General features: G+C 35.5%; 1 protein-coding gene across 1 annotated transcript in view; it reads left to right on the forward strand.

Moving 5' to 3' along the window:
• Positions 1-22,176, forward strand: part of DIAPH2 (diaphanous related formin 2) — a 958,873-nt gene that overhangs the window by 270,014 nt on the left and 666,683 nt on the right. The window contains exons 15-17 of the mRNA XM_032331686.1: positions 8,089-8,193; positions 11,590-11,919; positions 13,856-13,970. Of these exons, the coding sequence (XP_032187577.1) occupies positions 8,089-8,193; positions 11,590-11,919; positions 13,856-13,970 (550 nt within the window). The remainder of the gene's footprint in view (positions 1-8,088; positions 8,194-11,589; positions 11,920-13,855; positions 13,971-22,176) is intronic.

Raw genomic sequence — 22,176 nt, forward strand, 5'->3', positions numbered from 1 at the left:
CCCTATGAAGCTTTCGTGTAATATTTCTCTCCTATTGGTTCGGGGAGAAGGATTGAAGCACAAGTCTAAAAACTCTATGGTTTTCAGCCTTCTGACAGCAAAATAAAGTACTTACATATTGCTGTCTCTTCAAAGTTATGACTTACCTTGGAGATTAGATAATCATTTTTGCTATCACTCTAGAAATTATAGAGTATTTTTGAAGTACTTCAGGGTGTCTGAAGAAATGCCTTTGCTCTTTCAGTTACTAGATTAGATTTTCAGAGCCCGAGCATAAAATGTTTGTGTGAAGTTGTCATTTTAATAGACTTTTATATTTGTGATGTTCTTGTTTTAAGTAGCACATTTAAAATTCTCTTTAAAAATCTTAGGGTCTCCTTAATTTTTCACTGGTACTTTGATTAGACAACACAGGACTGGAGCAGATTGTGTTGATCTATCTGGCAAAATTTTCCGTAAGCATGTATTGTGGGAAATGGAGTCCTGAAATAATTAAAAAAAGAAAAGCATTTCAGTGTTCAGTGCTTTATTCTCATCACCAACATTTAGAATGAAAACATTTATGTTCTCCCAGTGGCTATCTGCATGCCTCTTCTTATTCTGGGTGATTTTAAGAGGCTATATAGAGTAGTTTAAAAGAAAAAAAAAGAAAGTTGAGAGGGGCTAGAATGAGAAGCAGTAGTTGTAAGATCTGTTCTTAGCTTTTCCACAAATTAGCTATGACTTTAAGTAAGTTGCTTACTCTGTTTGGATCTTAATTTTATCATCATTAAAAGAAGAGGTATGTTTAGTGGCCTTGTAAGAAGTCTTCCAACCTACATATCTCATGCTTCTGTGATTCCTAGTCTATGGGTTTATAGATTAAGATCACATTAAATTACAAACAGAAACATTTGTGTGCCTCTTTTCAAATGTACTAATAAATGATTTATAGAGGAAAGCTGTACAGTTTGTATTATGCTTAAAAAACACACAGAAGAGGGCACCTGGGTGGCTCAGTGGGTTAAGCCGCTGCCTTTGGCTCAGGTCATGATCTCGGGGTCCTGGGATTGAGTCCCACATCGGGCTCTCTGCTCAGCAGGGAGCCTGCTTCCTTCTCTCTCTCTCTCTGCCTGCCTCTCAGTGTACTTGTAATTTCTCTCTGTCAAATAAATAAATAAAATCCTTAAAAAAAAAACACACAGAAGAATCTAACATTGGGAGGGTAGGTGGAAATAGAGAATAAGTCTTAACTGAATAGTATAATGCTGTTGAAAAAGCTCTGTCTTCTCAGTGACCCAGGAAATATGGTCATTCACTAACTGTGAAGGATCTGGGGTGGGTTTGAAATTTTTAAAGATTAGAAACAATTTGAACTTATCTCTGTGGAACATTTTTCAGGTACTCAGGTAGAGAGGAATATAAGAATTAGTTAGCGTTTCATGTTTGACCCAAACACTATTGTTATCCAATTCCATTATCCACACTTTCTTCAGACTGGGATCTGTTTGACATTTTTTTAATTTCCAAAGGTCAAATCTGTGAGGATGAGTATTTATTAACAGTGAAAATGCTTTTTTATTGTTCCACAAACTCTAAAGACAATTCTAGACAATAAGATACATTAATTTTAGAAACAGTAATAATATAATTGGAATAATATATAGCCTTCTAAAATGACTTGTAGTGACATAGATAATAAAGGGCATATATTCTATAGATGAACGTAAGCAGTATTTACTCTATGTATTCAGGCTTGTTTGTTTCGGCTTGGTGCCCTGACTGAGGTAAGGGATGGGCAGGATGAAGTAAATGGATATTCACCATTGAGATGGTTTCTCCTGCTTAGCACACTATTGTGAATGTATGTATGTATGTATGTATATATGTATGTTTCAAGTTTTTATTTAAGTTCTAGTTATTTTACATATAGTGTAATATTAGTTTGCAGTAGAATTTAGTGACTCATCACATATAATACCCAGTGCTCATCACAAGCGATGTCCTTCTTAATACCCATCACCAATTTAGGCCATCCTTCCTACCACCCCTCCAGCAACCTTCAGTTTGTTCTCCATAGCTAAGAGTATCTCTTATGGTTTGCCTTCCTCTCTTTTTAAGTTTTCTTTCCCTTATGTACATCTGTTTTGTTTCTTAAATTCCACATAAGAGTGAAATCATAGCATTTCCTTCTCTGACTGAAAGTGGTCCAGTTTCATTCTTTTTTCGTGATACTGCCCAGTTTCCCCAACACTATTTGTTGAAGAGACTTTCTTCCATTGGATAATCTTTCCTGCTTTATCAAAGTTTCATTGACCATAAAGTTATGGGTCCATTCCTGGGTTTTCTGCTGTGTTCCATTAATTGATGTATCTGCTTTTGTGACAGTATCATACTATCTTGATAATTACAGTTTTGTCATATAGTTTGAAGTCCTGAATTGTGAAGCCTGCAACTTTGCTTTGCTTTTTCAAGACTGTTTTGGCTATTCGGGGTCTTTTGTGGTTCCATACAAATTTTACGATTACTTGTTCTAGCTATCTGAAAAATACTGATGGCATTTTGATAGGGATTGCATTGAATGTGTAGATTGCTTTGTGTAGTATAGACATTTTAATGATATTTCTTCTTCCAGTTCGTGAACATGGAATGTTTTTCCATTTCTTTGTGTCCTCTTCAATTTGTTTCAGAAATGTTTTGTAGTTTTTAGAGTACAGATGTTTAGCCTCTTTGGTTAGGTTTATTCTTAGGTATCTTGTGGCTTTCGGTGCAGTTGTAAATGGGATCATTTTCTTGATATCTCTTTCTTTTGCTTCATAATTCATGTACAGATATGAAACACATTTCTGTACATTGTTTTTGTGTCCAGTGGTTTTACTGACCTCATGTATCCATACTGGCAATTTTTTGGTACAGTCTTTTGGCTTTTCTACATAAATAAAAATGTAGTCTAGGAAGAGTGAAAGTTTGACTTCTTCCTTGTCAATTTGGATGCCTTTTATTTATTTTTGTTATGTAATTGCTGAGGCTAGGACTTCCAACTATGGAACAAATGTTGTTCCTATGTTGAACAAATGATGGGAGTAGATATCCCTGTCATATTTCTTAACTTAGAGGAGAAGCTTTTAGTTTTTCCCCATTGAGGATGATACTAGTTGTGGATCCTTCATATATAATCTTTATGGCATTGAGATGTGTTCCCTCTGTCTCTACTTTGTTGAGGGTTTTTATCAAGTATGGATCCTGTACTTTGACAGTTGCTGTTTCTGCATCTATTGAGAGGATCATATGGTTGTTATCCTTTCTTTTATTAATGTGGTATATCACATTGATTGATTTGTGAATATTAAACCGTCCTTGCAACCCGGGAATAAATGCTACTTGATTGTATTGAATCATTCTTTTAATGTACTGTTGGATTTTATTTGCTAGTATTTTGGTGAGAATTTTTATATCCATGTTCATGAGGAATAGTTACCATTTATTCTCTTTTTAGTGGGGTCTTTGTCTAGTTTTGGAATTGAGGCAATGCTGGCTTCATAGAATGAATTTGGAAGTTTTCCTTCTACTTCTATTTTTTGGAACAATTTGAGAAGTATAGGTATTAAGTCGTCTTTAAATATCCGGCAGAATTCCCCTGGAAAGCCATCTGCACCCCCCTCCCCAGTATTTTGTTTGCTGGGAGCTTTTTGATTTTTGATTCTATTTCTTCTCTGTTTATCAGTCTGTTTTAAGTACTTTATTTCTTCCTATTTTAGTCTTGGTGTTTTATATGTATCTAGAAATTTATCTGTTTCTTCCAGATTTTCTAATTTGTCAGCATATAATTTTTTTTTTAAAGATTTTATTTATTTATTTGACAGACAGAGACCACAAGTAGGCAGAGAGGCAGGCAGAGAGAAGGAGGAAGCAGGCTCCCTGCTGAGCAGAGAGCCCGATGCAGGACTCGATCCCAGGGCCCTGAGATCATGACCTGAGCCGAAGGCAGCGGCTTAACCCACTGAGCCACCCAAGCGCCCCATGTCAGCATATAATTTTTCATAATAGTCTCTTAAAATTGTGTTTCTGTGGTGGTGGTGATCTCTACTTTCTCATTTGTGATTTTATTTATTTGGTTCCCTTCTCTATTCTTTTTGATAACTGTGACTAGGGGTTTATTAATTTTATTCTTTCAAGGATCAAGCTCCTAGTGTCATTGATATGTTCTATTTTTTTATTTCTATATTATTTATTTCTGTTCTGTTCTTTATTATTTTCCTTTTACAGCTGACTTTAGGATTTATTTGCTGTTCCTTTTCTAGCTCCTTTAGGTGTAAGGTTAGTTAGTATATTTGAGAGTTTTCTTTTGCTTCTGGAGGTAGGCCTGTATTGATATTATTTCCCTCTCATGGCTGCTTTTACTGCTTCTCAAAGGTTTCAGAATATCATGTTTTTAATTAATTCTGATACCCTGTATCTTTTGATTGGAGCATTTAGTCCTTTGAATTCAGAATAATTTTTTTTTAATATTTTATTTATTTATTTGAGAGAGAGACAGTGAGAGAGAGCATGAGTGAGGAGAAGGTCAGAGAGAGAAGCAGACTCCCCGTGGAGCTGGGAGCCCAATGCGGGACTCGATCTCGGGACTCCGGGATCATGACATGAGCTGAAGGCAGTCATCCAACCAACTGAGCCACCCAGGCGTCCCTAATTCAGAATAATTTTTGGTGGATATGCATTTTGTGCCATTGCATTACTTGTAATTTTGTTGTTTGGAGATTTTTTCTGTTCTTCTAGTCTTTGGTCTTTCCTACTCAAAGCATCCCCTTTGATATTTCTTGCTGGGTTAGTTTAGTGATCATGAATTCCTTTAGTTTTTGTTTGCCTGGGAAACTATCTCTCTTTCTATTCTGAATGGCAGCTTTGATGGATAGAATATTCTTAGCTGCATATTTTTTGTATTAAGCATATTGAATATATAATGGCACACTCTTATGGCCAGCCAACTTTTTGTGGACAAGTTTGTTGTTAACCTTATTAATCTTCCCTTGTAAGTTACAGATTTATTTTCCCCTGCTGCTTTTAGGATTTTTTTCTTATCTCTGTATTTTATAAATTTTAGTGTGATATGTCTGGTGTTTGCCTGCTTTTGTTTTTGATGGGCATTCTCTGTGCCTCCTGGATTTGGATGTCTGTTTTGTTCCCCAGATAAGGGAATTTTTCTGCTATTATTTTCTCAGTTAAATTTTCTGCCCCATTTTATCTCTCTTCTTCTTCTGAGACTCCTGTAATACAAATGTCATTGTGGTTTATGGACTCTGCTGAGTCTATCTTAAGTCTGTATTCATGATCGAATGTTTTTCTTCCCTTCTTTTTAACTTCATTATTTTCCATAGTTTTATCTGTATCACTTACTTGTTGTCCTGCTTCTTTCATTCTTATGGATCATTATATCCAGTGGGTTTCACATCTTGGTTATAGCATTTTTTATTTTGGCATGACTAGTTTTTTAGTCTCTTATCTCTGTGGTAAGGGACTCCTTGGTGTCTTCTGTCTTTTTCTCAAGCCAAGATAGTATCCTTATGATGTTTCTGTTAAATTCTGAATCAGGCATATTACTTATATCTGTTTCTAGTAGATCCCTGACCGTGACTTTTATTTGTTCTTTCTTTTTGGATGAATTCCTCCATTTTGGTATTTTGTGTAGGTCTCTGTCTTCCTCTCTGTTAGGAAAGACTCTTATGTTCCTGTTCCTGAGAGTAATGGCTTTATTAAGGAGAAGTCATATATACTCCAGGGCCTGGCACTTCAGGAACTGCTCCTGGTGTATGCTGTGTGTCCTCTGCTGTTGTTTTTTGGCTATTCTTTTTCCCAGGTCAGTCCTTTGCAGAATTTCTCCTTGCCTCAAATTGGGAGTGTTTGGATCTTGTCCATTATGTGGTGAGTTTTAACTAGGTGTGCTCAGGCCTACTTGTTAAGAGAGTCGTGATCCTCTTTCCATTAGAGCTGAAGCTCTGCAGTACTCTGTGGTCGGTAGACTTCATGGGTGTGGGGGGTTTATGCTGGTGTTCCTGGGGATGTGTTCCACTGCGTTGGTTCTCAGGCATACTTGCCCTACTGAAGAAGCATCTGCAGAGTATGTGGGGTTGTAGGGTTTGGTGTAGATGCTTCAGGCCTCTGCTGTGAGCCCTGTGGTACTCCCTGAAGTCAGTCCATGCTAATGGATGGGTGGATAAAAATGGCACCAGTACTCTCCCTTGTTCCCGTTTTGGGGAGTTCGTGCTTGCCAATGTCTGGGAAGCCCTCACAGAGAAGCAAAAAATATTTTCTTGTGTGTCCCAGACTTCTCTCAAATCCCTGTATTCACCCTTTATGTGTCCCAGCCATCTACCTGCCCAGCAGCACAGTGCACCTGTGTTTTATCTCCGGCACATCTGCTGAGTTTCAAAATTCCTAAATTTTGGAATCTGTTAAGCCTGGACCCATGCTTATTCTCTGAGGGAGTGTCATGCCATGCTGGGCTGGCATCAGTTTTTCCCATAAGTGCAGTTGCACCAACATGCAGGAGCTTGTAGTTTAGAGTAAAGTGCAGCAGTAAGCCAGTATCCATGTTAGCTGCCCTCAGCAGGTGTCTCTGTCCCTATGCTAAGAAACTGGGCAGCACAATGAGACCTGCTGGCTCTTTTGTCCCTGGAGGGGCAGTGCCTCCTCTAGCAGATGCACTCCAAGAAGGAGGAACTTTCTCTTCTAATGCGTCCCAGGGGATCCTCAGGTTGTGCCATCTACTCCCAGGCCTCTGCCTCCTCCACAGGTGTATCCCTGCATCCACCAGACTCTACACTGACCATGGTGTAGACTTTTAAAACTTAAGTATTTTATCTCTGTTGATTGTAATAACTCACGATAATCAGCCCCTCTTATTTTCTCAGTGAATGGTTTTGGGGGAAGTGTTTTTGGTGTGCAGGCCCCTCTGCACTGCTTACTCTCTCTTTCCTCTGTCCACTATCTAGGCTCCCTGCCCCCTACAGCATTGCACTTCTTTTCCACCCTAAATCACGTCTCTGCACCTTCTACCTTCCACGATGTGGCTCTTCTCAACCTGTAGTTGTGCAGTTTGGTCTCTCAGTCCTCTTAATGATTTCTTGACTTCAAAAAGATTTGATATTCATGGTAGTTGTATTTGAAGAATGAGGCAAACATTGGTTTCCCCCATTCCTCCACCATCTTAGCTCCTACCCCCAATACATCATAATTTAACCTTTCATTTTATCTCTTTTAGTATTTTATGCAAGTGTTTTGGTTAAGCAGCTGAAGGAGAATTGTATTTAGGCTATACATACATCATTCTACTGTCAGATTTTGTGAAATACCACTTTTGGGACGCTAGACAATTAAGATTATAATAGAAGTATTCTAATTTGTATTACTGTACAATCATGTGAGCCTTGTAAAAAGTATGTTCCCTTTTCAAGGTTAAATATAGTTACAGAGATGAACTGCTTGATGGTGAATTTTTAGGTTTCATTTTCTAATTCGATAAAGTTAAATGTATGGGATGAAACATTTAAGAAAATATTTCTGAAACCTTTTTTCAATAACAAAAAAATATAAATTCCCATTATATGTGAAGAGAAACTTCTTAGTCCACCCTTTTATAATTTTGTTGGGGAGTGCCTGGGTGAGTCATTTGGTTCAGCGTACCACTCTTGGTTTTTGCTCAGGTCATGGTCTTGTGTGGTGAGATGGAGTCCCATGTCTGGCTCTGTGCACACTGGAAAATCTGCATGAAGATTTTCTCTCTCTGCTCCTCCCTAAACACTTCTCTCTAAAATAAATGAGTAAATCTTTAGAAAAATAATTTTTTTTCTTTTTCTTTTTTGCTTTCTGATAATGGGTTTTTTAACCTTGGGTAGCTTCCATATTTCCTTTTTACTAACACCATACTCAGTAACCCACCCCAACAGGTGTGCTTAAGTGTTATTTATGAAAGAGGTCTGGAGCTTTGATTTTCTGAATGACCTGGGAATTCAGTGAAGCAAAAGACACTCCACTTACTTAATGAATAAAGTTGTTTAAAACTTTCTGAAAACTATGTTATTAAGTATACATTTATGGTGGTGATCATTGCAGTTTGATGAAGAATTTACAGCTCGACAGGAAGCTCAAGCTGAGCTTCAAAGAAGAGAAGAAAAAATTAAAGAGCTTGAAACAGAAATCCAGCAACTTCGAACCCAGGTAATGAATGAAGATACAGACTTTATGTCACATCACAGTGAGTTTGATGGTAGAAAATTATCTTGTTAGATGGAGGTAAAAATGTGACCAGAACCAGACTTTCTGGCAGTTTTGCATTTTAGTTGAACTAACTCCACAGATTTAATTTTCCAGGACAATAAGTAATTTTACTGTTTGGATAAAAATAAGGTGTTAGCTGCTTAAACTTCCCTAAATAGTTTTAATGGACTTCATTACACAATCAATACTGTTCCGAGACAAAAGTATTTTGACAGTTTGAAAAATTGGATGCATAATTTCAAAAACCTAGAAATTTTGCAGTACTTACTGCATCACCTATGATCAAAAGCACTCATATACACTCAAGTTCTTAGTTATGGGGTCTAAACTTTAGAACTGATTAAGTCTTCTCAACACTTTTTTATTTATTTTTATTTTTAAACACCCTCACACTTTTAATGTTTTAAATGGTTATTAAGAAATGGAGATTACCAGTGTTGGTAGAAAAATGTCCTTTTTCTATGTATGCATTTTCTTTTTAGTTTTTACCATGCATTTTAACCTTTAAAGCCCATTGATGAAAACAGTGATTGAGAAAATAAAATGGAAGAAAAAAATGCTCATTAATACACAAAATTCAACTACATAATTTTTTATGGCCTAGTTGGCCTTATTAAATGATTTATGAATTTGGCATCATTCCATTTAGTAAGCAAAGGGAAACTCCAAGGGGTTGTACAAAATGAAAGGTTTTTGTGGAAAGAGGCTAGGGCAACAAGTTATTAGGGAAAGGAAAATATCATTTAGTCCCTGCCACTTTCCCTTAGGGCCTGGTGGAGAGAACTTCTGTGGCTGACTTATGGTGTCCTGATTTGAAAGTTCCTGATTCACCTGTTAAGACTATTTCTTCAAACTGCAGTTAGATTATGTATTAATCTCTGGTTCGTGAATCAGCCTAACTGATGCCATTTGGGGCCTGTGTTTTTGTTGTTGTTGTTGTTGTTGTTGTTGTTGTTGTTGTTGTTTGTTGTTGGTTGTTTTGTTTTCCTAACACCTCTTTACATATTGCATGCTTAGTGGATATTGACTGATGGACTACATTTGTATCCATCAGTCTACTGAGAAATGACTTCAGAAGTCACTGATGAACTCCAAATTATTCAGCACAGTGCCGTTTGCTTCCCTTAGTCTGTTTCACTTATCTATAATATTTGATAATTTTTCATTAAATGTTTATCCTTTTTTGTATAATCTGACTTCCCTTTCCATATCTCTGAGAACTCATTTTGTTTTTGCCTCCCTCCAACCAGAAGTGGTGACATTTCTCAATGTCACTCTAGTACAGGGCCTTACTATTTCGTGAGTGGTTGCATAATAATAATTTATTATTAAATTAACTGATCTGTAAAAATGCAGAGTCACACAGTCTTTTCTAGCATACCCAAAATTGTGCCAAATACTAAATTATTCATTAGCTATATTCAATTCTCAATACTCTGTCATAGCCTAATTTAATTGTTACATTTCTAATTGTTCATTAGGGGGAAGAGAATGACTAATAATGATTTGATTTTTAAAAGCTGGTGGCATTTATATGATATTCTTTATTAAATTTGTGAAACATGCATTTAACTTGAATAACTCTGTTAAAAGAGATAGCATTCTTACGGCTCCACACGTTTTGTATCATAGATATGATCTAATAGTGTAAAAATTTGATGTTAACAAATATAATTTTGCTCTCTTTTATTTTTTTTAAAAGATTTTATTTATAATTTTGCTCTTCTAATAAAAAATTAGATATACATTTTACCTTTCAAAGTATTCAGCATATCCATTTATACATAAAACTTGTCATTTCTAATTTCTAAAACTTTTCAGAAAACTTACTTTGATTTTCTCCACAATTTCTTTGATCTCCATCCAGATTGTAAAAATGTTTCCTGTAATTTTGCTGCATTAAAATAAATGAAAATTATTTTGAATACTGTATTTCTTACTAATTTCAGGACAGGATTGCATTCCAGGGGAAGATTATCATTTGTTGAGTGTAAAAATATTTCAATTGCATATATGTGTATACACACATAAACATCATAAATATGAATAAAATATTTGGACAGTTCATATTAAATAGTAAGAGAAACAATTCCATGATTCTGTGATTGTTAATTTTTAATCTTAATAAATAGGTCAGTCCTTAAAATTGATTATTCTTAAAATATACTTCAACTTTATTTTGTAAAGCTATTCCCAAGTTTAGTTAGTATAATTAAGTACTCCAACTTGGAAATTCACATTAGTAAAGATAAGAAGACTTTTTCCCCCCCAAATAAAAATAACATTATGCCAAGAAATCTTATAATTTTAAACTTTTCATTCACTTCATCTAATGTCGTATCTTGATTATGAATACATCTGTTCATTGGTAGGATTTTCTTAGGAATGTTTATAATTACCAAGTTCACTTTCATGTTCATTTATATTAGAAGTGAACCATTGTGACCAGTAATGGTTTAAAGAAACAAGTACAGATTAACTTAAAAAGTAGACTGGAATGAGAAGCTGTCCTTCATTTGTTATCCATTATCATTAGAGAATGAGGTTGAAGTTAATTTCTGGTGGTAGAAGTAAGTAAGAAGTAAGTCCTCATAATCCATTCTGTGTGAATGAATTCTTTTCATTGCTAGTGACTCCATGAGGAAATAGTCTGCTATAGTACATTAGGTGTAAGAAGAACCACATTTAAATCCTAACCTCATTTCAGACTCTGCGACCTTTGGTTAGTCATTTAACCTTTTTGTAGTTATGTTTTTCTCATCTATAAGCAGTGAGATAAAGTTTAAATAAAAATGCCCTACTGACATTTCAGGTTTATAATAACAATGAAAAGAAATTATAGATGTAGAAACATTGATAACCATATTACCACACAAATGTATGTTACTCAGTATTAATTAATGGTGCTAGAAGACTGCTATGGTAGTAGTGCTATGAGATAGACTCTGTGTGAAGCTAATGGGCTCCAAGGGAGTCAGATCTATGATTGTATTAATTATTTCATATTCAAACCAGCTAGTCTAATAGGTTCAAGTCACTTCAGTACTTCTTTGCATATATTTATAATGGAAGGTAATTTCATTATTTTGGAGGAGTGTTTCACAGAATCTTTAAGGATGCCAACTTTTATAGTGTGTTAGCAGAAGTAGTCATTATACAGAGTTTATAATGCTTATCAAAAATCTATTGGAGTCTCTTTCAGTTAATATTAAGTCCTTTGATGTTTTTAAATTAAATATAGTGTATGTAATGTAAAACCCCAAATGTCTACTGATAAGTTTCTTTGTTGTTATATTTTACTATAAACATTTAAACATTGTATTACATATGTTTCAGGGATATGGACTCTCAGGTTCATCAGGAATTCCAGGCCCTCCTCCAGCACCTCTCTTGCCTGGTGGTGGGTCATCCCCACCACCACCACCACCACCACCTCCACCAGCACCACCTCTACCTGGAGGAGCTCTCCCTCCTCCTCCACCTCCTTTACCTGGAATGATTGGCATACCACCACCACCACCTTTGTTTGGGGGACCTCCTCCACCATTTCCCCTTGGAGGAGGAATTCCTCCTTTCCCAGAAGTACCTCTTGATCTGCCTTATGGGATGAAGCAGAAAAAATTATATAAACCTGAGGTGCCTATGAAGAGAATCAATTGGTCAAAGGTGATTATGGCTATGACTAGACTAGATTATTTGACCCGTTATTTTTATGACTAGATTATTTTGGCTTTTCCAGTCATAGTTGATCATTAATATGTGAATAACTATTGCTGCATATAAGTATTGCATAATGCTTGAGAAGATGACTGCTGACTCATGCTTTCCTTTGTGAGTTCACCATCTTACGTTTATCTTTCAGTCTAGTACCTTGCGAATTGGAAACTCCATAGATAATTCGAAATTAATGTAGAAGTCAAAAGGAAAACCAGAGTGAAAATGGTGCTAGAGAATAGCATATAAAATATATCACTAAATGAAACATGATTTTGGTTCTTGTAGTGTTGTTAAGTACTATAACATTCTTAAATATAATCTTAATTATTGAGCCTTTTTTTAATAGCTATTTTTGTTTTTAGAAAAAAAATTTGTCCTAGTTTTTTTTTTTTAAAGATTTTTATTTATCAGAGAGAGAGCATGAGCAGTGAAAGGGACAAAGGGTGAGGGACAAGCAGACTCCTCACTGAGCTTACAGCATGATGTGGGCCTCAATCCCAGGACCCTGATATCATGACTTGTGCTGAGTCAGACACTTAACCAACTGAACCACCCAGGCACCCTTTTCTTGTTGTAGTTTTAAATATTTAGATAGTGTGGAATAGGTGGCAGCATTCTGTAGTGATATAACCTAATTATTTTTTATGTAATATATAAAGCGATTTTTTCTATTGAATGTTATTTTGCTTTCTTTTTTCTTTTCTTTTCTTTTCTTTTTTTTTTTTTGAGAGAGAGAGAGAGAAAGAATGTGAGGAGAGTAGAGGCAGAGGGGAAGGGAGAGAGAACTTTAAGTAGGCTCCATGCCTGAGCCTGATAATGAAGCTTGATCTCATGACCTTGAGATCACAGCCTGACCTGAAATCAAGGGAAAAGGAAAAAAAATAAAATTTTCCAGACCACAGTTTGGGGAAATGACTCATCCAAGAACATACTTAGAATGAAATGTGACAGTGTCTACATAGTAAGTTGGTTTAACCAGAATCATGGTTAAACCAGTTTTTAGTTAAGAATATATACTCATGCTTTGCTCATAAGAGTAAATGAGATACTAACATTTTTAGAATGTGGTTATTGTTTATTAGGTACATTCCACCAAACTATAGGATCCAGATGCTGTTGGTCCAGTTGTCTCTGTATAAACGTTTAATGATATGTTCATTTAGTATTTAAACATACAGTGAAATGGTACTAATATAACACAAAGCATCATAGTGTACTGCAAAATACACAATTCTAATCTTCCGTTTCCCTGTAGTAGTTAGAGCACAGTTCTCTGGAGCAACACTGCCTGGGTTTAATTCCCGTCTTTGCCCTTTGCTAGTTTGGACATCCACTTAAACTTTCTGGGGCACAGTTTCCTCATCTTTAATGTGGAAATAATAATAGGTCATATTTCAAGGGATTATTATAATGATTAGATTAAGTAATATATGCGAATCACTTGACACATTATAGGAGGTATATAAGATGTTAGCTAGATTTTTTATGATTATTATTTTCACCCAGGTCAGTAAACATGGAGAATTAATTCACTTTTCTGAATTTTAGTTTCCTCACTTTTAAAAATCCAAGAGCAGAAAAAAATGTATATGTGTTGGGGGAGGGATTTACTCAACTATTTTTAAGATTCCTTCCAATAGAAGGCTTTCTTAAATGTAATTTGCTATATGGCTAATTGCTTTTGTATATCTTTCCTGTACACTGATAGAATTCTGGGACGTCCCCAGTGAATATTTACTTTAATCTTATTTTGATAGATCCTAAAATTGATTTAGTAAGTAGGTAAATAAAGCAACTATCATTTGAACTTGGTGAAATTGAATTCTTTGAAGAATTAAATATGAAGAAGTAATTTGGAAACTTATCTTTGTTATTTTTGTTTCAGATTGAACCGAAAGAACTATCTGAGAACTGTTTCTGGTTAAAAGTTAAGGAGGACAAATTTGAAAATCCAGATCTCTTTGCAAAATTGGCACTGAATTTTGCTACCCAGATGAAAGGTACATCTTATTTTTAAAAATATAAATTCTTATTCTGATATATTGAGTCTAGTGCTTTGCTAAAATTTTTAAGTAATATATATATACACATGTATAATTTGTCCACCCTGGACAGAGTCAAACATAAACTAATGATTTTACCCAGCAACTAAAGGAGGGGATAGCTCATTTTCTTTATTTTTAAGATTTTATTTATTTGAGAGAGAGAGTTTGCAACACGCACAAGTGGGGGAGGAACAGAGGGAGAAGGAAAGGGAGAAGCAGACTGCCCTCTCAGCAGTAATCCTGATATGGGGCTCAATCCCAGGATCTGAGATCATGACTTGAGCTGAATTCAGAAGCTTAACCGACTGAGCCACCCAGGCACCACTCCTTTTAGTCTTGTTTTTGATTAAGTATTACTGTTCATCTGAAAATGTTGGTTTGTTTTTATTGCTTACTATGTGAAGTATACTCCTCTATTATAGTTATTATTTTTACTGAGAAGTAGAGGAAATAAATTTGTCAATTTACTTTGTAAGGGAAAACAATGTAACAGAATACTAATAGCCTAGAAATTTTCATGAAATTGGAATGAGATTTGGCCAGTAGTATATAGTCTTTCCTCTTACATTTATACTACTTATCAGTTTGCTTTTCTAGGAAGTTTTATAGTTTTTCCCTACAAACAAATTTTCTGGAATAAAATCAAAATCTGGTAGCTAATAAGTATATTTTACTGATTTGAAAATAGAGTGCTTTGTTTATGATTAGATACTTAACCTCTTGTGAATTTTACACGTAATTTTGATACTATATAGGTAATTTCTCAATCTCATAGTTATTAGGATTTGTGAATTTTTGGTATTTTAAGTACTATTTTACAAATACTGCAGAATTGATAGTTCAGATAAGCATATGATATTTTCAGTCTGGATGAGTCTCCACAACTAAGAAATTAATATATTCCATATGCCCAACCCTTGGAATTGGGAGCTTTACCATTCATTTGTATGATTTGTCACATCATGCTCTAGAATGTGAGAATCTGAATTTTGGAAGATTGAGAGAGAGAGAGAGAAAGACTGAGAGAGGTGAATAATACTGCTTTTCAGACGTTCTGTCATATCTTGCACATTGGAGGTGCTTGTGCTGTATTTGTTGTTGCTTGTAGATTGAAGTTCACACACACACACACACACACACACACACACCGAAATAGAGGTAATTAGAAGAAATCTGACATTTTGAAAATTCTTGGCATTAGTTCTTTTTTTTTCTTATAAGTAACCTTCACATTAAAAGGGTTCTTCAGTGACTCCAGAGACTGTTATAAACACTTTTTTTAAATTAAAAAAGGTAAAAATGCCTATATCACAGTATATATACAGAAAAAAAAAATAAAAGGGAGCATAATAAGCTTACCCCTTCAATCCCAGATTTACAGCTTCTTCCCCAGAGAAAACCACTATTACTAATTTCTCACTTTGTCTCCTAGAAATAGTCCATGCTTCTAGATGCATATGTATATTCATCATTTTTTGTTTTTTACTTCTTGCTGTTTTTACTTTATGTACTTGGATGTTATCCATAATACCTTATGTTCATCTACTACATTTTTTTGGCAAACTGCATAGAATTTGGTGGTATGGACTTATCCTAATTTATTGAACCAGTCCCCAGTGAATGGGTATTTAGATTAATTCCAGCCTCTTTTGGTATTTCAAGCAATGCTGTGGTGAATGTGTATCTGCATATACCTTTGAGCACATAAGCTCTATTTGTAGGACAAAGTCTAGAAGTGAAATTCCTGGATTAAATGCTGTATACATTTATAATTTTGATATATATTACCAAAGTGCCTTCCAAAGAATTTGTATCTATAGTGGCACTTAAAATATATATGAGTATCTGTTTCCCTGCAATCTTTGTCCATCTCAGAGGTGAAAATGGTAAATCATCCATGTTATAATTTTAATTTCTTACATTCAGAGTGAAGGTGAACAGCTTTTATTATATTTAAAGGCAATTTTTATTTACTTTTCTGTGGCTGTCTCCCTCCAGTTCTTTGAACATTTTATATTGAGCAGTTGCTCTTTTACTTATCCATGTATTTGTATTGAGTCCCACAAGAATCATAGATTTTGTGAAATTTTAGAGTTAGTCTGAACCATAGAAATGATTAGTCTGGACTCTATTTTACAAATGAAGAAAATGACCTTTGAGATGTAGAGGTAAGTATAAAATCCATTAGAGAGTTTATAAAGGTAGTGTGATATGGTGGAAAAAGCTTTATGAAATGGAGTCACACTTTCATTCCAGCTATAATACTTGTAACCTCTAAGACTGAATTTTCTCATCCATAAAATGAGTAGACTAATGTTTATCTAGTAGTGTTGTGAGAATTAAATAAGGTTATATATTCAACACACCCAGCACAGTTTTTAGTATAGTAGGCACTTAACAAATATTAATTCCCCTTTCCCTTTCATTTAGCATGATGCTGTGTGTGTGTGTGTGTGTGTGTGTTTTGCTTTAGTTGTTGACACTTAATACAGCTATTAATTCAGCAAGAGAATTTCCAGCACTTGGTAGAGCCAGTCAGTTACAATAGAAGCAATTCTTATTACAGGTGCTAAAACTTAATAAAAGTTATATAAAGGCTCTCATCTACTCACTGCTAAGAACACTGCATTCTAGTTCTTAGCTCAGATTCTCTGAATTTTATGTGTGATACTAGTACTATTACTTTCCTAATTTTGAGTATTTGAGTACAAAGCAGGTCAGGAACACCTTTCAGTAATATTACTTTTACTAAGATTTCTTTTTCTTTCTTTTTTTAAGATTTTATTTATTTATTTGACAGAGATCATAAGTAGGCAGAGAGAGAGAGAGGAAGGGAAGCAGGCTCCTTACTGAGCAGAGAGCCCGTTGGGGGCTTGATTGCAGGACCCTGAGATCATGACCTGAGCCGAAGGCAGAGGCCCTAACCCACTGAGCCACCCGGGCACCCCAATATTTGTTTTTCAAAAGGACATTTAAAGGAATAATTAGGCATCATAGCATATTCCAGACATTTATTTTAATGACACTTAGTAACTATTGATTGAACTTACTATAACAGCTGAAGTTCCTTGTCACTTGCAGTATCATAATTTGGCCAATAGGTGGCAGGATCAGTAAGAAATTAGGAGGCTCTGGCTCCAGTGAACTCCAAACACATTTTCCTAGCTTTCCTATCTCCAGGAACCACTTTCTTTCCCATTTTGCTGTTGCTTGCCACTCACTCAGTTGCATTCTGGAGGGAGGAACACACTCACTGTTTCTAAGACTTATTTCCAAAGCTCTTAGACCTAGTGTCCCAAAATCTTTTGAGAATTCTCTCCTGTTGCAAGGGTTTGGAGAGCTCATGTCTTATTTTTCCTAAATGCACTGAAAACATTGCTAGTCTGTGTTAAGAAAATGTTTCACTTAAGAGTTCAAAGTGCTTCAGATTGATGAATAGAAAGAAGTTTTTTTTTAAGATTTATTTATTTAAGAGAGAGGGAGATCACAAGAGTGGTGGGGGAGGAGAAGAGGGAGAGAGAGGGAAAGAATTCTCAGGCAGACCCCCCCCTTCTACTGATGAGCTGGAGCCAGCCATGTGGCTCAGTCTCAGGACCCTGAGATCATGACCTGAGCTGCAATCAGGAGCTGGTGCTTGACTGAGCCAATCAGACACCCCAAGAGACGTTTTAAAATACCTCTGATTACTATAATATTTAAATGTGTAAATACTTAATATGTGAAATTACCATCAAATTATACTTTCTATTTGAATTACTTAAGTGATTTTAATTTTATGTTAATAAACCAGATTATTTCTAATTTAGGAGAGAATGTATCTCATGTAATTTAATTTATATTTGTAGAGTACTGATTATATGAAAGGTACTCAGTGGGAGGGAGAGAAATGAAGGTCTTGTTCCTCCTGCACCAGGAAACTTACCATCTAATGAGGAAGAGAGGAAGAGGTACATTACATTTAGTCAAGTTATATTAGATGATAACATAGATATTTTTGCACAGGAATGCAGGGTGGAAATACAATTAATATTTGAGTAGGGAAAGGGAAAATCCCATAGGTGATATAATTTGAGCTGGGCCTTGAAATTTAAGTAGAATTTTATAGGGAAAGAAGGAAAGAAGACATTCTAGGCAGAAGACACCATTAGAAAAGTATGGGATGTGGTGGGATGAGGTACATACTGGGTCAGGTGCAGCTGTTGAAACCACAGCCTATTGAGTTGGGACTTGGAGGTGAAACTGGTAAGGCAGATTTCATACCTGGGAAATGGGGTTTTGTTCTTTAAGCATTAGCGACATGATATTTTGGTTATAAGCTATTAAGGAGGCCTTTGGCAGATGGATAGGTGATGGGAACGTGATAGGTGATGTTGGAAAGCATTGGTTGCGAATAAACCACCAGTAGTTTAGGCAAGATATGATGATTTCCAGATTAGTATGAATTCTTAATCTCTAAGGTATTCTAGTTCCCAAATTCTGTGTTCCCATGATTATAATATGTAGGTTCTTACAAGCTGTAATGATGCTATGTGACAAACTATATCTCCCAATGCTCTCTGGATTAATGAAAAAATATGTTTAAGATGCAGCTTCAAAAGCCCCTGTTAGTACTTTTAAGTGTATATAATATATGTGTATATAATACACACATTTTAAGTGTATATAATATACTCTTAGAATTTATATGTGTGTTGTAGTTTAGTATTCAGTTTGATGATATCTGGGGCCCTATAAATACCAAGGCTAAAAATAATACCACTTTTCTTAAAAATCTGTAGTAATTATAGATAATAGTGATATTAAATAAGAAGTAATGACAGTTAATAATAACTAAACTTAAAATAGTAATAAAATATGTAGGTTATAACTGCTAATTCTAATTAGAATTTCTAGGGTTCTCTAGTGGTTTCAGGAAGAATAAAAATTGCGTAGAAGTTGTAAGCAATTTCTTTGGTTTTAGTGTTGCTTGGAGGAAATAAAGGAAATAAACATAAAAGGTTAATAAAATTTAGCTTCTTCAGTATTATATTTCTGTAGTGTAATTTAACTTTAATAATAACAGAAAATTGAGGAGCTATAAATATTTCAGATGCATATAAATGCCATTTTGCAAATGCTTAAGCATAGCTTTAAAATTATGGTGGAACTGAGTTTAAAGATGTATTTATGTAAAAGCACTTTCCCTCTAGAATCATATTTTTTTAAAGATTTTATTTATTTAATAGATCACAAGTAGGCAGAGAGGCAGTCAGAGAGAGAGGAGGGGAAGCAGGCTCCCTGCTGAGCAAAGAGCCTGATGGGGGGCTTGATCCCAGGACCCTGGGATTATAATCTGAGCTGAAGGCAGAGGTTTTAACCTACTGAGCCACCCGGGTGCTCCTAGAATCATATTTTAAATTGTGTTTCTTAGTCATTGATTCTGCTAGCTATGTTTGAAAATACCTACCCTTATGTGGTTGCTTAATACAGTCTTTTGTATTTAGTGAAGCGATGATAAAACAAAAGTGTGTTAAAATCTAATTCATCTCTGTCTTCATAATATGGAAATTCTTAGAATTGACTTGAAAATAGTGAGATGTCTATGTTTGAGTGTACATCCTCTATAAAATGAAAGTGTGAGATATCTATGTTTGGTGTACACCCTCTATAAAATAGTGCTAAAGTGTGCTGAGAGATGTGGTGTTCTAACAAATAATTTGTCATCTTAATGACACACTATGCATGTTCTGTACTATACACTTTAATGTATATGGAAACAAACCAGGGTTAAATCTTTCAGGCAGCCAACTAAACAGCATATTTACCTGTATATCATTTAACTTATGATGATAACACCCTTTCCACTTGGCATGTTCTTTTTTTATTTTAATTTAATTTGTTTTTTTCAGTGTTCCAAAATTCGTTGTTTGTGCACCACACCCAGTGCTCCATGCAATACATGCCCTCCTTAATACCCACCACCAGTCTCAACCAACCCTCTAGCCCCCTCCCCTCCAAAACCCTCAGTTTTTTTCTCAGAGTCCACAGTCTCATGGTTTTTCTCCCCTTCCGATTTCCCCCCACTCACTTCTCTCCATCTCCCAATGTCTTCTGTGTTATTTCTTATGCTCCAAAAGTAAGTGAAACCATATGATAATTGACTCTCCCTGCTTGACTTATTTCACTCCGCATAATCTCCTCCAGTCCCATCCATGTTGATAAAAAGTTGGGAATTCATCCATTCTGATGAAGGCATAATGCTTCATTGTATATATGGACCATATTTCTTTATCTATTTCTCCATTGAAGGGCATCTTGGTTATTTCCACAGTTTGGCAATTGTGGCCATTGCTGCTGTGAACATTGGGGTATAGATGGCCCCTCTTTTCACTACATCTTTAACTTTGGGGTAAATACCCAGTAGTCAATTGCAGGGTCATAAGGTAGTTTTATTTTGAATTCAAGGAATCTCCACGCTGTTTTCAAAGTGGCTGCACCACCTCACATTCCCACCAATAGTATAAGAGGGTTCCCTTTTCGTCACATCCTCTCCAACACTTGTTGTTTCCTGCCTTGTTAATTTTGGCCATTCTGTCTGCTGTAAGGTGGTATCTCAATGTGGTTTTGATTTGAATCTCCCTAATTGCTAATGATGCTGAACAATTTTTCATGTGTCTATTAGCCATTTGTATGTCTTATTTGGAGAAGTGTCTGTTCATGTCTTTTTTCCATTTTTGACGTGATTGTCTGTTTTGTGTGTGTTGAGCTTGAGGAGTTCTTTATAGATCTTGGATATCATCAGCCCTTTGGCTATAGTGTCATTTGCGAATATCTTCTCTGATTCCGTGGGTTGCCTCTTTGTTTTGTTGACTGTTTCATTTGTTGTGCAGAAGCTTCTGATCTTGATGAAGTTCCAGAAGTTTCTTTTTGCTTTTGTTTCCTTTGCCTTTGGAGACATATCTTGAAAGAAGTTGCTGTGGCCAATGTCGAAGAGGTTACTGCCTATGTTCTCCTCTAGGATTTTGATAGATTCCTGCCTCACATTGAGGTCTTTATCCATTTCAAGTTTATCTGGGTGTATGGTATAAGAGAATGGTTGAGTTTCATTCTTCTACACATATCTGTTCAATTTTCTCAGCACCATTTATTGAAGAGACTGTCTTTTTTCCATTGGATTTTTTTTTCCTGCTTTGTCAAAGATATTTAACCACAGAGTTGTGGGTCTATATCTGGGCTCTCTACTCTGTTCCCCTCGTCTACGTGTCTGGTTTTGTGCCAGTACCATGCTGTCTTGGTGATCGCAGTTTTTGTCGTAAAGCTTGAAATCAGGCAGTGTGATGCCCCCACTTTTGTTTTTCTTTTTCAACATTTCCTTAGCAATTCAGGGTCTCTTCTGGTTTCATACAAATTTTAGAATTGTTTTTTCTAGCTCCTTTAAAAGTGCCCTTGGAATTTTGATCAGGATGGAATTGAAAGTATAGATGTCTCTAGGCGGTATAGACATTTTAACAATATTTATTCTTCCTATCCATGAGCGTGGAATACTCTTCCATCTTTTTTTGTCTTCAGTTCCTTTCATGAGTGTTCTGTAGTTCTTTGAGTATATATCCTTTACCTCTTTGATTAGGTTTATTAGCAATTATCTTATGGTTCTTGGGGCTACAGTAAATGGAATCAATTCTCTAATTTCCCTTTCTATATTTTCATTGTTAGTGTATAAGAAAGCAACTGTTTTCTGTACATTGTTTTTGTATCTTGCCACATTACTAAATTGCTGAATTAGTTCTAGTAGTTTTGGGGTTGGAGTCTTTTGGGTTTTCAATATAAAGTATCATGTCATCTGTGAAGAGAGAGTTTGACTTCTTCATTGCCAGTTTGAATACCTTTTTTTTTTGTTGTTGTTGTCTAATTGCTGTTGCTAGGACTTCCAGTACTACGTTGAATCACAGTGGTGAGAGTAGACGTCCTTATTCTCTTCCTTATCTCAGAGGGAAGGCTGTCAGCTTTTCCCCATTGAGAATGATTTTTGCTATTGGTTTTTCGTAGGTAGATTTTATGAAGTTGAGGGATGTTCCCTCTGTCCCTATACTTTGAAGTGTTTTAATCAGGGACGGATGCTGATTGGCACGAAAGATGCTTCTCTTTACTTTCAGTCTGGATGTATCTTTATGTTCAAAATGGA

This window comes from Mustela erminea, chromosome X (assembly GCF_009829155.1).
Source record: "Mustela erminea isolate mMusErm1 chromosome X, mMusErm1.Pri, whole genome shotgun sequence".
NCBI classification, from domain to species: domain Eukaryota; kingdom Metazoa; phylum Chordata; class Mammalia; order Carnivora; family Mustelidae; genus Mustela; species Mustela erminea.